The sequence below is a fragment of the Nelumbo lutea genome, chromosome 2, assembly GCF_056320005.1.
Source record: "Nelumbo lutea isolate HS-2025 chromosome 2, American lotus-T2T, whole genome shotgun sequence".
Classification (NCBI taxonomy): Eukaryota; Viridiplantae; Streptophyta; class Magnoliopsida; order Proteales; family Nelumbonaceae; genus Nelumbo; species Nelumbo lutea.
In genome coordinates, this window is record NC_142685.1 from 114,394,661 (window position 1) to 114,407,859 (window position 13,199).

General features: G+C 37.2%; 1 protein-coding gene and 1 non-coding gene across 5 annotated transcripts; one reads left to right on the forward strand and one right to left on the reverse strand.

The window, feature by feature from the left end:
- The first annotated feature begins 469 nt into the window (after nt 1-469).
- On the forward strand, nt 470-8,196 carry LOC148872973 (Tryptophan/tyrosine permease). Of its 4 annotated transcripts, none has more exons than XM_088967649.1 (4): nt 470-1,259; nt 1,783-2,314; nt 3,476-3,628; nt 6,135-6,553. In XM_088967649.1, the coding sequence occupies exons 1-3, from the start codon at nt 1,181-1,183 to the stop codon at nt 3,570-3,572; spliced, it is 708 nt and encodes a 235-aa protein (XP_088823775.1). In that variant the 5' UTR covers nt 470-1,180; the 3' UTR covers nt 3,573-3,628; nt 6,135-6,553. The 4 variants fall into 4 exon arrangements, with proteins under 4 accessions (XP_088823775.1, XP_088823774.1, XP_088823773.1 ...); XM_088967650.1 differs by lacking the exon at nt 6,135-6,553 and adding an exon at nt 8,049-8,196 and having other exon boundaries at nt 701-1,259; XM_088967648.1 differs by having other exon boundaries at nt 504-2,314.
- A 4,596-nt stretch (nt 8,197-12,792) lies between these two features.
- On the reverse strand, nt 12,793-12,867 carry TRNAT-AGU (transfer RNA threonine (anticodon AGU)). Its single transcript has one exon. It is a non-coding gene; the product is annotated as a tRNA-Thr (tRNA).
- Between the last annotated feature and the right edge of the window lie 332 nt (nt 12,868-13,199).

The window sequence follows — 13,199 nt, forward strand, 5'->3', positions numbered from 1 at the left end:
CCAAAACCATTCTAGCCATCGGTTTCTGGGTTGATGGTTTAACCATCCAGTTCCAATAGATGGCCCATTCTAACAAAAAAATTAAAAAACAATAATTAAAATAAAAACACCCTAAAATCGTTGAATAGGTCAAACTGATTGACGATTCAACCACATGAGTCAATGATTCATTGACCTATTCAATGGTTTTTAGCCATTGACCAGGTTTGAAGTTAAACGGAACCGATTGACTGAACGGTTTTGGGCCAAAATAATCCAACAGTCCATGTCAACGGCAGTTCAGAAACACTGCCAAAAACAAATGCGTAAAAATATAGACGGGGGGTAGAATTTTACACCAATGTCATATACAGTGAAAACAAACACAGCCTAAGAGAATTTTTCATCTTATAATTTTCAGATTTAATACGTGGTTTTCCCGAAAGCAGACCGGACCTGACCATGAACCTTGGTTAGTCGGCACAAAAGTGATTGTTAAATTGTTCTTTCTCCTCAGTCCTCATGACCGGCCTCGCATCAGGCATGTCACTGTCAACTGTGAAATGCCAATTTATTTTAGGAAGAATGATTTATCGGTCTAAGTCAGAATTTTGTAATTCCACCCATCGGATTCATTCTAACTGTTTCATGGGATTCTTGTAATCTTCACATTCATTTTACTTTACTATCAAATAGTCCAAAATACCAAGATTTCTCTTCTGCCGTTGGCACATTGCCCATCTGCGCAGTCCCAGTGACCTAGATTTTTTTTGGGTAAAAAGATACTTCCCTTCTTCAACATGCTTCTTTTCCAGCAATCCTACCTGAACCCAATCGCCTGTCGTCTAATCACTAAAGGTCACTTCTACCCACATCGCAGGCTATTCGTCTCTCACTCTCCGACTGACCCCAGTCCTATCACCAAAACTCCCTTATCCATCTTCACCCGAACCTCTTCCACCCACCCCTTAATCCTCACGAGGTGTAAAACCCCAAATAGTAGCCCATTCCCCATTACTTCAGAAAACGATTCTACTAAATTATTCAAACCTCAACAAGTAAAAGAAGAAATCCAAGATAGGACTTTCTGGGGTGCAGTCAGTCTGATTATAGGAACTGCCGTTGGACCTGGAATGCTGGGTCTGCCCTCTGCAACCATAAGATCAGGTCCACTTCCATCAACCATTACCATACTCCTGTCATGGGTTTATGTTGTTTCGTCAATCCTCTTAGTTGCGGAGCTAAGCTTTGGAATAATGGAAGAAGATGTGGTTGGAGAGGTAAGCTTCACTAGCCTTGCAACTAAAACACTGGGAAATAATCTTGGCACGTTTGTTGCTGTAGTCTATGCCTGCCTGAGCTTTTCTCTCTTGGTTGCCTGTGTCTCCGGCATTGGCTCCCTCATTATTCAGTGGTTTCCTTGGATGAATCCTGTGATTACTCATGCCTTCCTTCCTTGTATTGTTGCAAGTGTAGTTGGATTTTTCCCATTTAAGGCCATTGATGCAGCCAACAGATTCTTGTGCTTCATTATGCTTTTGTCCATATCTATACTTGTTTTTACTGGTTTATCACTAGGAAGATCCAGCCTTGTGAGTTCTTTTGCTTATGCTTCATGGGTTCCATCTGCAATCCTGCCTGCCATACCTATTACTGTACTTACGTTGGGGTTCCATGTAATAACCCCATTTATATGTAAGATTATTAAGAAAATGATGGATGCTCGCAAGGCAATACTATTAGGTGGAGCAGTTCCCCTGATCATGGTACTATCATGGAATTTGGTTGTTTTGGGCCTTGTAGGTACTAAAGCTGATTACTCTCAAGATCCTATTTCACTCTTGCTCTCTGTAAATCCCTCAGCTCTTCCTGCAGTTCAAGGTTTTGCATTCTCTGCGTTGGCAACAAGTTTGATAGGGTACACAGTTAGCTTCCCCAAACAGCTTTTGGATACATTGGAGTTGATTAAGGGGAGAACTGAATCTATACAACTTAAGTGTGCTTCAGAGGCTTCTAATGATGGTGGAATGGGAAAAGTTGGTTTTGCTGTCTATTCAAGAGGGTGCAACCTTGGGACTCCAGGGCAGGTTTCCTTTATTGGATCAAGATGCATTTCTGGTTCAAAATCTAGACAATCCTTGACGGGTGAAGGCTTCAGTTCAGCTAAATTCTTTGTAATGCTGTTTGTACTTGGCATTCCAGTCTTCCTAGCTTCTTTCTTCAATACAGCTTTCTCTAAAGCTCTTGACTTTGCTGGCATTTATGCAAATTGCTTTCTGTTTGGTATCCTACCTCCAGTGATGACTTGGATTTATCGATCCAGGAAGAAAAACAGGTATTCGGAAGAATCAAACTTCTGCAGTAAATGCTAGTAGGCATGATCAATTTTTGATGTTAAAAAGGAGAGAAAAAGACAGAGAAAGCAAAAATCTAAAAATGAGAAAGAAAAAGAAAGAAATATATCAGTAAACTAAGGTTGTTAAGCTTATATTAACCCAACACAACCTCAAAATGCCCTTCCCTGCAGTTAAACCATGCTTGGATGCTTGGTTCCAGGGTTGATCTGTTTACTGAAAATACAACTCTCCTTTTTTGACATATTCAGAAAGAGGTCTTGTGCAAGAATTACTTAAAATTAGGTCTCTTGCTCCTCCAAGGCCTTTGATATTCCTTTTCTATTGGCTTTATTGATCCATCATTGAAGGAGATTTTCAGACTATTTTTAGAGGGATTTCTGGTTCTCTCCTAGACCTAAAAGTTCAGAGAGGAGAAGCCTTTAGCAGTTAGGATAAAACTCTCATTCAGGTGGGCTATGAGGGTTGCTAATTTTGCGGTTGATATGCGTGATAGGAAGGGTGTTTGGAGGAAGATGATATGGGGTTTGTCGTTACTGGTATTGTATTGTATATTTTGCACTTATATATCTTTTCCCATGCTTTGACCTCATTTCTCTTGCAACCTCTCTTCCCCTCCAGGCTTTAGTATTTTGCCATCCTTTTTTATTTGATAAAGTGTTTCTGATTGTAAGTATGGAAAGGAAGTCGATTAACTTGATCAAAATCATGTATTTGGCTCCAGTACCCATGGTTCCTTGACAATTACAATGCCATTTTAACTGTTATGCATGTTAACCTTCATAAGAGATAAATTTCTTGAAAACTTTGCAGTTATTCATTTAAAGTCTCATAATTTCTGGATAAATAGGTACCATATAGTTCCAAGACACAAATGGATATTTTATGGAACCCCCAAAGCATGGAATAGGTTGGATGGTTAAAACTATCCAATTATGCTCACTTTTGGTCTAGTATGACCCCTAAAAAATGGAATATATTGGACAATTAAAATTATCCAATTATGTTCACTTTTGGTCTAATAAGATCCCCAAGGCAGTAGATCCCTTCTTCTTTGCAAATTGGTGATTTTCACTTGTAGAATCTTGCTTTGTTGATTACAAGGTAAAGTATAACATTGTTGTACATTTTCATTATTACAGACCATCGACTTCTGAGGTTGCTAACATCCTACCTGGGGGAGATGGTGCTCTTCTGCTACTCTTTGGCATTTCTATCATATTGGCTGTTTGGCATTAAATGGATGGCAGCCATAAGGTTTAATAGCAAAACAGGGTTCCATGAACAGATTCAAGGTAAGATATGTTTTTTTATTTTCTTTCTTATAAAATGGAAGTTTTATATTTCAATTTTTTAACAGAGCTGAACTTTTTATTTGACTCTTTACCTCTAATTATTTCATATATATTTTTCTAGGTATCAGTTTCTATTTAGAAATATAATGAAAGAACAACAATTAGTGTTGCCTCCACTATAATCTAGAATTTCCCAATGGTTATTCCTTGAATGAAATTCCAATTGTGAATATATAAAACATGAAAAAGGTTCACTTTTCAAACTTCAGATGCAGCTAATGGCTATAAATCAGACTATGAAAGAAAAAGAGAAACAGAAGATTACGAATGGTTAGATACAACTAGCACACAAGGAGGCAGGAACATATCTTAAATAATAGTTTTGATGCATTTGAAGATTGAATAATCCTTAAGTATTCACTTACAGATTTTCTTTTGTCATAGGATTTTGTTATGATACCCTTTATTTAAAAAATTATCTAGCAATGCCTATTAAGTTAAATGTAATAAATTACCATTCAATGCCATCAGCTCAAAATGTCAATGCTTAAATGAATATTTTGTTATCTCTATGCAGTAGAAGGTTATGAATGTAAGCAATTGAGTAGAATCTTTACCATGCCTTGAATTAACAGAAACATGGAATGACATGTATGCCATCTACATCTCAATTATGCATGATAGACAAACATTTGAGAAAAACAATTCAAAGACTGTTATGACAAATAGGATAAATTGAATCCTGCACTAAATCTAGATAGTCAACTCAACTTGAGAAGCCTTAATCACAACTCTGCACTCAATCTATATATTTATGTTTAAGAGTTCACAGGTTTAGCTAGTAAACAAGCTCAATGCTTGAATTAAGATAAAAAAGAAGTTGCCAGCTTGTATTTATCTATCCATCAAGCAGCAATGAGCCGAAGCTTCAAATCAAAATAAAGGAGGTTAGGAGGCTTCAATGTATCATGTTGCACTTGCATTTGGAATACAGCAGTTATTTTTGTTGTCAAAATTTATGATAAATTACAATTTACAAGGATGTACAGAGGACAACAAGAAACCAACCACATAAAACTCTGTGGAGAAACTACTGATTTTTTGCAAGAGAAGATGGGGAAGCCATCCAGAAGAAACTGGAATTGCATAGGTGGATGATGGCATGAAGTTCTCTCTGACATCAGGGTGGAGAGAAAATTTAGTTTTCATTAGAAGCTAAATCATTCATAATGGAGGAAGTTACTGGAAATGGGACTGTGTTTCTAACTAGAGAAAGGGTAGTGTGGGTTAAAGGTTTTGTGGATGCAGATTTTTATTGAACCAAAACGAGCAATGGAGGAGTGGAATTGGTGGAATCAACCAATTGTTTATGGTAGAGAGACAAGGAAGCAGGAAAGTAAGGTTAATAAGAATCAGAGTGTTTTTTTTTTTTGGCAAAATCAGATAGGCAGTGTATTATCTCTAAAGATCTTTTTGAGGGTGCTGGAGCCTGGAGGACATTATTAAAATTTTCAAAGTCAGGGATAATGCTGAATAGATTGAAGGCTCAGTTACTATCACGGCATCCCCTCAAATTCCAGTGATATGGGTGGAAATCAGGCAAATGAGCTACGACAAAGTAATAGTAGTATTGTTGAAAAATAAAGTAAAAGATTGGAAGTGGAGGAAATGCTTGAATCTGAGATCAGTATGAGAAAGCAGCATAATTGTCAAGGCCTCTAGGCAATAGAATTTTACGAAGGAAATGAGCTAAAGCTCCATTTGGTTGCTTGCAAATGAAGGGAAAATGAGCTATTTGCATAGAAAATTTTATTGTTTGGTGTTTTGTCGCATGCGAAAATGTTGATATTTCCCAAAAAGTCTTTTATCTGCTTTTCCCTAAAAATTTTGGAAAATTTTATCTTCTGTTGCTTTGTAGCCAAACTTTGTTTTACACCACTTGTAAGTTGTAATTGGTTTTTATGTAAATGAAAGGAAAATAAAATTTTCATTGAACAAGTGGGGAAATATATAGATAAAATATTTTAGCCTGAACAATCTTCCATCCATCTTAGCTTGAAACAAATAATAGAGGCAAAGGCCCCCCACCCACCCACACGCACACACACACCCCCCAAAAAAGAAAAAGGAGACGAGATGAAACCTAATGTCATTTTCCTGTTTAATATCATTCCAAAGAAATCGTTGATCATTTATTTTCCTTCCTGATATATGCAACCAAACACAGCCTAAAAAAAAAGCCAAAAAGAGCTCCTTTAGCTTCTTGAATAGTGTGTGTGAGGGTGTGTGGTGCACGTATGCAAGTAAAAATAAATGGGTAAAAGCTAAAAAGATGAAAAACAATTTAAATTTTGAATTTTTTTCATTGTAATTCTTTGATTGAATTTAAAGTTTAAAATATTTGGACAAATGATTTATAAATATTTAATGTTATTAAAATACTATTATATATAAAAATCAAGTTCACTTTAGCTTTTTCACCTATTACAAGTATTTCTTCATACAGACCAATGAGATGATCCCTCATCAAAGAATGGTCCACATCAGATTGAGAAGGAAGACCGTAAACCAGAAAGCAGAGTGCCTTGTCGGGAAGATCCCTCCATGGAGATGCAGCAGCTTACTCAAGATTAGCAAGCTATAACCGAGGAAGCAAGATTTGAGGTGGTGTATAGGAAACCAAGCTGAGGATTGTCTCGCAAACAAAGGATTTAAGATATATTAACATCATTGAGGACTCATGTGGGACCTTAGTTTCATTATTCTTATGGAATATGGACTCTTGGGGTCGGGCTTTGGGCTTTGCATAGGCTTGTTTCTTTAGTCTTTTATTTCTAATCTATGTTTTGTCCTTAATTATTGAAAAAAAGAACAGAGTGCCCATCTAAGTTCATTCTTACTGATGGGTATTCTATTTGTGGTTCAGAGTTGAATTTCCTTCTTAATTGGGCATGGACCACTCTTTGACATGGGATTTATCATATTGGTTAGTATGACGGAACACTCATACAGGTTTATGAGACAAAGTGAACTCAAGGCACCTCTGCTGTGGTTTGGTTGGTGTGGGAACACGCACAGGTGGGTTTGCCATTGGGAGAATTCAAGTATTCAACGCTGTTTAATTGGGGTAGTCAATGGAAAATTTATTTATTTTTTCTGGTTACTACTTACCCAGCTAAGTAATATCCATCTTCCAGGTGGGAAAAGCCAAAAAATTATCAATACTTAGATGAAATGGGCTTTTATAATTAAAATGGTCATTGTCTTATCTAAAATAAAAAAAAATGGATAAATATATTTACCTGAATAGATATTTTTTTAGGAAACATATACCCAGATAAATACATTTACCCGAGGAACTTCCCAAAAAGCGAACTGGCCTTACGTGTGCCACCTCTCGCCATCAATAGAGTTTGTTATTTAGATGATCTAACTTATGCAATGCACTGTTATACATGTAAGAGATGTTAGTGCAGCACTTGCTTAGAATGCTAGTGCAGTAAGTCAAAAAGGTCTTTTGCAACCCCAAGGATTTGGTCTCAAATTTCAAATTCATTACCCAACTTAAAAATTAGGTCATATATACAAATAAGGGCTTTAGTAGTGAAAAGTTATTTAAGCTAAATTTACACTTGGATCAATCTATAAGAGACCAGATTTAAGGACCTCCGTCCAGAAACCACAAGGGATTAACTATAAAATGATGGATTAACGGTGGATATATAATTTCTTTTGTCAATCCAAGAAAAAAGGGTGGAAAGTAGTGCTTCTACAATGTTGCTTCAAGCAAGGTTAAAAAAATTGTAACGTATCGGGCCCTTCCCAATACACCCCTATAGGGGTTGTATCAGGTCAGGGTCCAAAGGGTGGTCGGGAGTTAAACTGGTCCCTCTGAACCTAAATCGATAAAAAAAAAAGTAAAAGCTAAAAGTATTTTTTTTTGGTATTTGGTGCTATGCACCATTAATAACTTCCCCCTGATCCCTTTTCCCCAAAATGTTTGTTCTGGGATTTGATTCCATGTCAATGCTGAAACAATCCAAGCCTCAGTTGGTTTGCCTCAAGTTGAAGACATGTTTGCTTTGAAGGTTAAATCTTTTGTTGTAGGCTCAGTTTGGAAAGAATACAAATATAAATACATACAAAATAATATAAAATACAAGGTTTTGTACTCTACATATTTGTATTTGTACTCATTCCAAACTGAGCTATAGTATCCACTGGATTTTAGCACGTTGATGCCTTGATGGTGCTTTATGTTTGCTTCGATATAGCTAAACCGCTAAAATTGAAACCATATGTGAGTGAAGTAGGAACCATCTCAAAGCATATATATTTTCTAATTAACTTGGATATTTTAACATACACCATTTATTATTTGAAGGTTATTGACAACTCTATTATATTTCTTTTGTCATAGGGGTGCAATTGAGCCGAGTTGAGCCAAATTTCTGCATGTCTTGGGTCAGTTCAATTAAGATACTATTAGACTCGAACTCAAATTCAAGTTCAATTCGAATTTTATTTTTTGGTTCAAGTTTGGTTCAATTAAATATTCGATGAGTTTGAATTTGGCTTGAAAATATGAAAATGAATATATTTTTGTATTTTATAAATATATATGATATATTTTTAGAATACATAGTATATATATTCTTATATTATATATAAAATATAATTTATAATATATATTATAAACTATATTTTTATATTCTATAATATATATTAATCAAGCCAAGCTCACAAGCTTTCAAGCCAAACTTTTTATTGGTCAAGCTCAAATTCAAATAACTAATTGATATTACATCAAGATTTGAACTCGATTAGAATTGAATTCGAGCGCGAATTATTCTATTAGATCTCGGTTCAATATCAACCCCACTTTATAATACTATATAAAGGAGGAATAAAAGTACTTTAGGTTGGGAATCAAAAGTGGTAGTACCATCTTTTCTATGGATAACAAAAGAAGATCAAAGTTCATTTCAAAGGTGTGGAGATGATGGTATCAACTTGACAATCTCCTCACAACCACAACCACCAGGTCATTTAATTGGGTGAATTAATTGGTATACATGCACCTAAAAGGAACTTACCTTTCTTAATCAAGATATTAAATGCCTCTTTTTGTTGGGAAGGAATATTATAAAACAGGCAATCTAACTTTGATGTTATACCAAAATAGAGGATGACAAGTTCAAATTGGTGAAGCAACCATAGGGAAGGGCAATAGAGGATGATAATCACACGGACCTCACAGCCCCATCCCACCGTCTATTGGGAATTTCTCCCCATTAATAACAAAGGATGAGAGATGTTCTCAATACATGGTGGGATGGGGTTGCGAGTAGGGGTGGCAATTTTTCACACAATTCGTTGAATCCATCCAACTCATCCAGTATCTAACTCGCCTATTTAAATAACTTATAATTAATGCATTAATTTTCTATTAATTATTGACTAAATTTAGTTTTGTCTTGAATCAACACACTTCACTCAACATAAATCCAAATCAATTTGACCCGAGTTCGGACCAGTTCAATGCGGTCTGGGCGGATGGTCTGGACCGTTCGGTTAACCAATATCCACACATTTTGAATCCGAACCCTGATCGACTCGATTTACTTACGTTGATCCGCTTTGTGTCGGTCGGTTCGGTCCCAAACCTGTGCACAAACCTGATATGGTTTGGTCCAAGTCAATCCACCATTGACTAAACCAGTCCAGTTTGGTCTGACAAGACTGATTCAGGTCTAAATGGTTCAACTATCCTTGATGTGATTAGCTCAAAGATAACCCAATTAGATAGTTCAAGTTGGTTTGACCGTTTTGAACCTAAGTGGTTTGGTCAAACTCGAGATCTGAACATAGTCAAATGGCTTTGTGTAAAAATAAAATGCATGTAATGTGATTTGAACTTTCACCACTTGTGTAAATAGAAACTACAATTACTAGCAAGCTATGACCAATTCATTTGTTAAGAGAGTTGTTTTTTAAGTCTATAAATATAAAATAAATGGATTTGGGCAAGTTGGATTGGATTAAAGCGGGTTTGGTTGAACCCAACCCATTTAATTTTATATAACTGGGTCATTAATGGGTTGGTGGGTCAGATGAACTGAGTTGAAGCTCAACCCAAACCAAACCCAACCTAACCGCCCAATTGCCACCGTTGGTGAGGTCCCTGTGAGGGGAGAGCAGATGTGGACTTGGAAGAAAGAAATTGGGCAAATTGATTTTAACAAAATAAAGTAAAATATGATACCTATTCTATCATAAATCATATACCTAATGCTTAATGCAGGATTATTGGCCACTTTGTTGGACATGGGTGGGTCTCAATTTCATTTTCATTGTACCAAAAATATATGCCAAGGTAGTCATTGACATTTGACAATGAGATGATGGTGTAGAGTGTAGAGGAGATGGGAATTGACATGACTTTGATTTTTCATAACTTGGTGGTATATATTTGGGTTTTTACTAGATAAGGTCAACTTTTTGAAAAATATTAAGGAAGGGCAATCATACTGTTCATCGTCTTCCTCTTCCTCTGCCTCTGTAATTGTTTTGAAAAATATCACTGAAGCTTTAAATTTAGTGTACTTAGATGAATACAGAGGTAGGAGACGATGAACAGTTCCCCTTCGTTCTTTGCTCTCTCGCATTAGGCAGCCATGGAGCTTAGACTCCTCGCCAAGAACAAGTAGGAAAACCACCTCAAGATTGCTCGTTCTGGGGCTGTAAGGCCTCTTATCTCTCTTATCTCCTCTTTCGATGCTCGGCTTCAAGAGCCTCTTCGGCATAGGCTTGACACCACGAAGCACCGGAACTGGCGATCCGGAGTCCACCAACTGCCATCCCTTTAAGACCCCTCTGTTCAGTTTGGCCATAGCTTTATACATGGTGTACAGGAACAACTAAGGCCAAGTTTGATTGTAGTTTGCCTTCCTCACCAAACCATATATTGCTCCTAATGCACATGAAGCTCCCTCTCTCTGTGTCAGCCTCACAACATGGCCACAACAACCCTAATAAAAACCCATACTTGAGGCTTATTGGCGGAAAGAGGAAAAAAAAAAAAATCTATTAGAGAAAAGTAAGAACTAAGTGGTCGGACTGGCTTACTGGCGTCAAACGGCAATCGATCGAAGGTTATACCTGCAAAAAAATGGAGAGTTATTTAATGAACGGACGGGCTTATGCCTCCAGTAGAGAAAACGACGACGACTCCTATTACTGTATGCAAATGGTTGCCTCGGTGCTAAAAGTCTTTTTCTGTTGGGGTTTAACTTTTTTTCTTCCATTTTGGGTGGCCCGACTCCGATTCAGCTAACACTTCAGCGCCAGGTAAGATTGGCGTTTCGTGAAATGCCAGACCGTTAGGGGAAGCGAGAATTTGAAGCTTCTCCAAATGGCTATATGCACATAAATCGAGGCACTTTTCCCCAAACTTGTGGCATTTACGTTTTATGGTGTTTTTTTTTTTTAATAAACACCTGAACCAAACAATGGCTCAAGTGCAAATAAATATTTATTCCCGGTTGGCACAGACATGACACCGTTTTTTGAGGAAACGCCCACGGTACCAAATACGCTCTAAATCATACCGGTCGATGCTGAAACGCAAAGGCGGTTGAAGTGTAATTCATATATTTGTTTTTTAAGTAGTTAGTGTATTTATTGTTACAATGAGAAGAGACGTGTGAGAAATGAAATTACAAGATCTATCAATGCGTAGCCAATGACCTAGCAGTTGAGACGGTCACTTGCCATACGGGCTGTGGAACCAACGACATGGACCCATTGCTAGCCATGCTATGGGAGAGACTAAGTGTGATCCGCATGCATTTAATGACTGGCGTGGGGCATTATCATTGGTCACACAACTTATTATAAATATATCATTTAACTAATTTGATCTTCCTCTAAATAGAATTCAGATCTAGTCATTTCTAATAGCCATTTTACATATTCCTGATGCACATTGGATGCAATGACCGTTGGGACTGTTAGCGGTGGCAATTGGGCGGGTTGGGTTGAGTTTGGTTTCGGTTGAGCTTCAATCTAATCCATCTAATCTGCCAACCCATTAATGACCAAGTTATATAAAATTAAATGGGTTGGGTTCAACCCAAACCTGCTTTAACCCAATCCAATCCGCCCAAACCCATTAATCTTAGATTTATGAACTTAAAACAAAAAACTAACTATTTCTTAACAAATGAATTTGTCATAGCTTTGGTGGTAATAGTATTTGCTATTTACACAAGTGGTGAAGATACAAATCACATTACATGCATGTTATTTTTACACAAGAGGCGAAATCATTTGACTATGTTCGGGTTTTAGGTTTGACTGAACCACTTAGGTTTAAACCGGTTAGACCAACTTGAACTATCTATTTGGATTGCCTTCAAGTTAATCACATCAAGGGTGGTTGAACCGTTTAGATCTGGATCAGCCCAGTTGGACCAAATCGGACTGGTTCAATGAATGGAGGATTGACTTGGATCGACCCATATCAGGTTTGTGCACGGGTTTGGGATCAAACCGATAAGCCTAAAGTAGGTCAAGAGAAGTAAAACAAACTTGTTCGGATTCGGGTCGGATGATCCAAAGCGAGCAAAGCAAGCGTGATGGTTTTGGGTCGACCTGGATCGGCTTGTCATGGGTCGAGTTGGTTTTGGACTGGGATGGTTGACCCAAACGAACCGAACTGAGGTGATCGGGTTTGTTTGTATTTAGATGAAGTTGAGCTGGTCTGGACTCGGGTCAAGATGATTTGAATTTATGTCGATTTGGGTGACGTGTGTTGATTTGAAACAAAAATAATTTTAGTCAATAATTAATAGAAAATTAATACATTAATTATAAATTATTTTATTTAAATAAAAAAATAGAAAAATGGCTAAAGAATAATACTTATATTTGTAGTGGTTGTGATCCAATGGTTATCCACAACCCAACCCAATCCCATCCATTTAAATTGACCCAACGGATGATCAACCCATTTCCAACCCGCCAAGTAAATTGACAGGTTGGGTGGGGTTCAACGGAATGGGTGAAAAATTTCCACCCCTAGGGACCGTATATGAGGCTGACCGGTCCCGGACTTGGGATTGAATCCCGCCTTTTTGGCAAATCTATGTACTTGTTTCAAATGGTTTCATTGAGATTTGAACTCAAGACCTCCCGCTTACTAAACGGTTGCTCTAACCAACTGAGCTATGAAAGCCAACAATATTAAGTTTAAAGCAAATTTACAAGGATGGAAAATATCTGTCACCCACAATAGAAAAACCAAAATGGAAGGCCAATGCTGATTGGGCCAAGCCTTTGGTTGTTAACGAGCAATTGTGATTTGTGGGTAGCCAAGCAAGTGGATGACAATCCCGTTTTAAAAGTTAGCAATTCAACATGGTTCATGTAAGTCATGAATTCCGATTTAAAGATTTTACATTGCATTGGGCCGAACTTTTGAATCTAACCCATTTAAATTTTAACAAAATCTCAATCTGAGCCCAAATGCACGGCTTTGGGATCGAACTGACAAGCCTAAAGTAGGTTA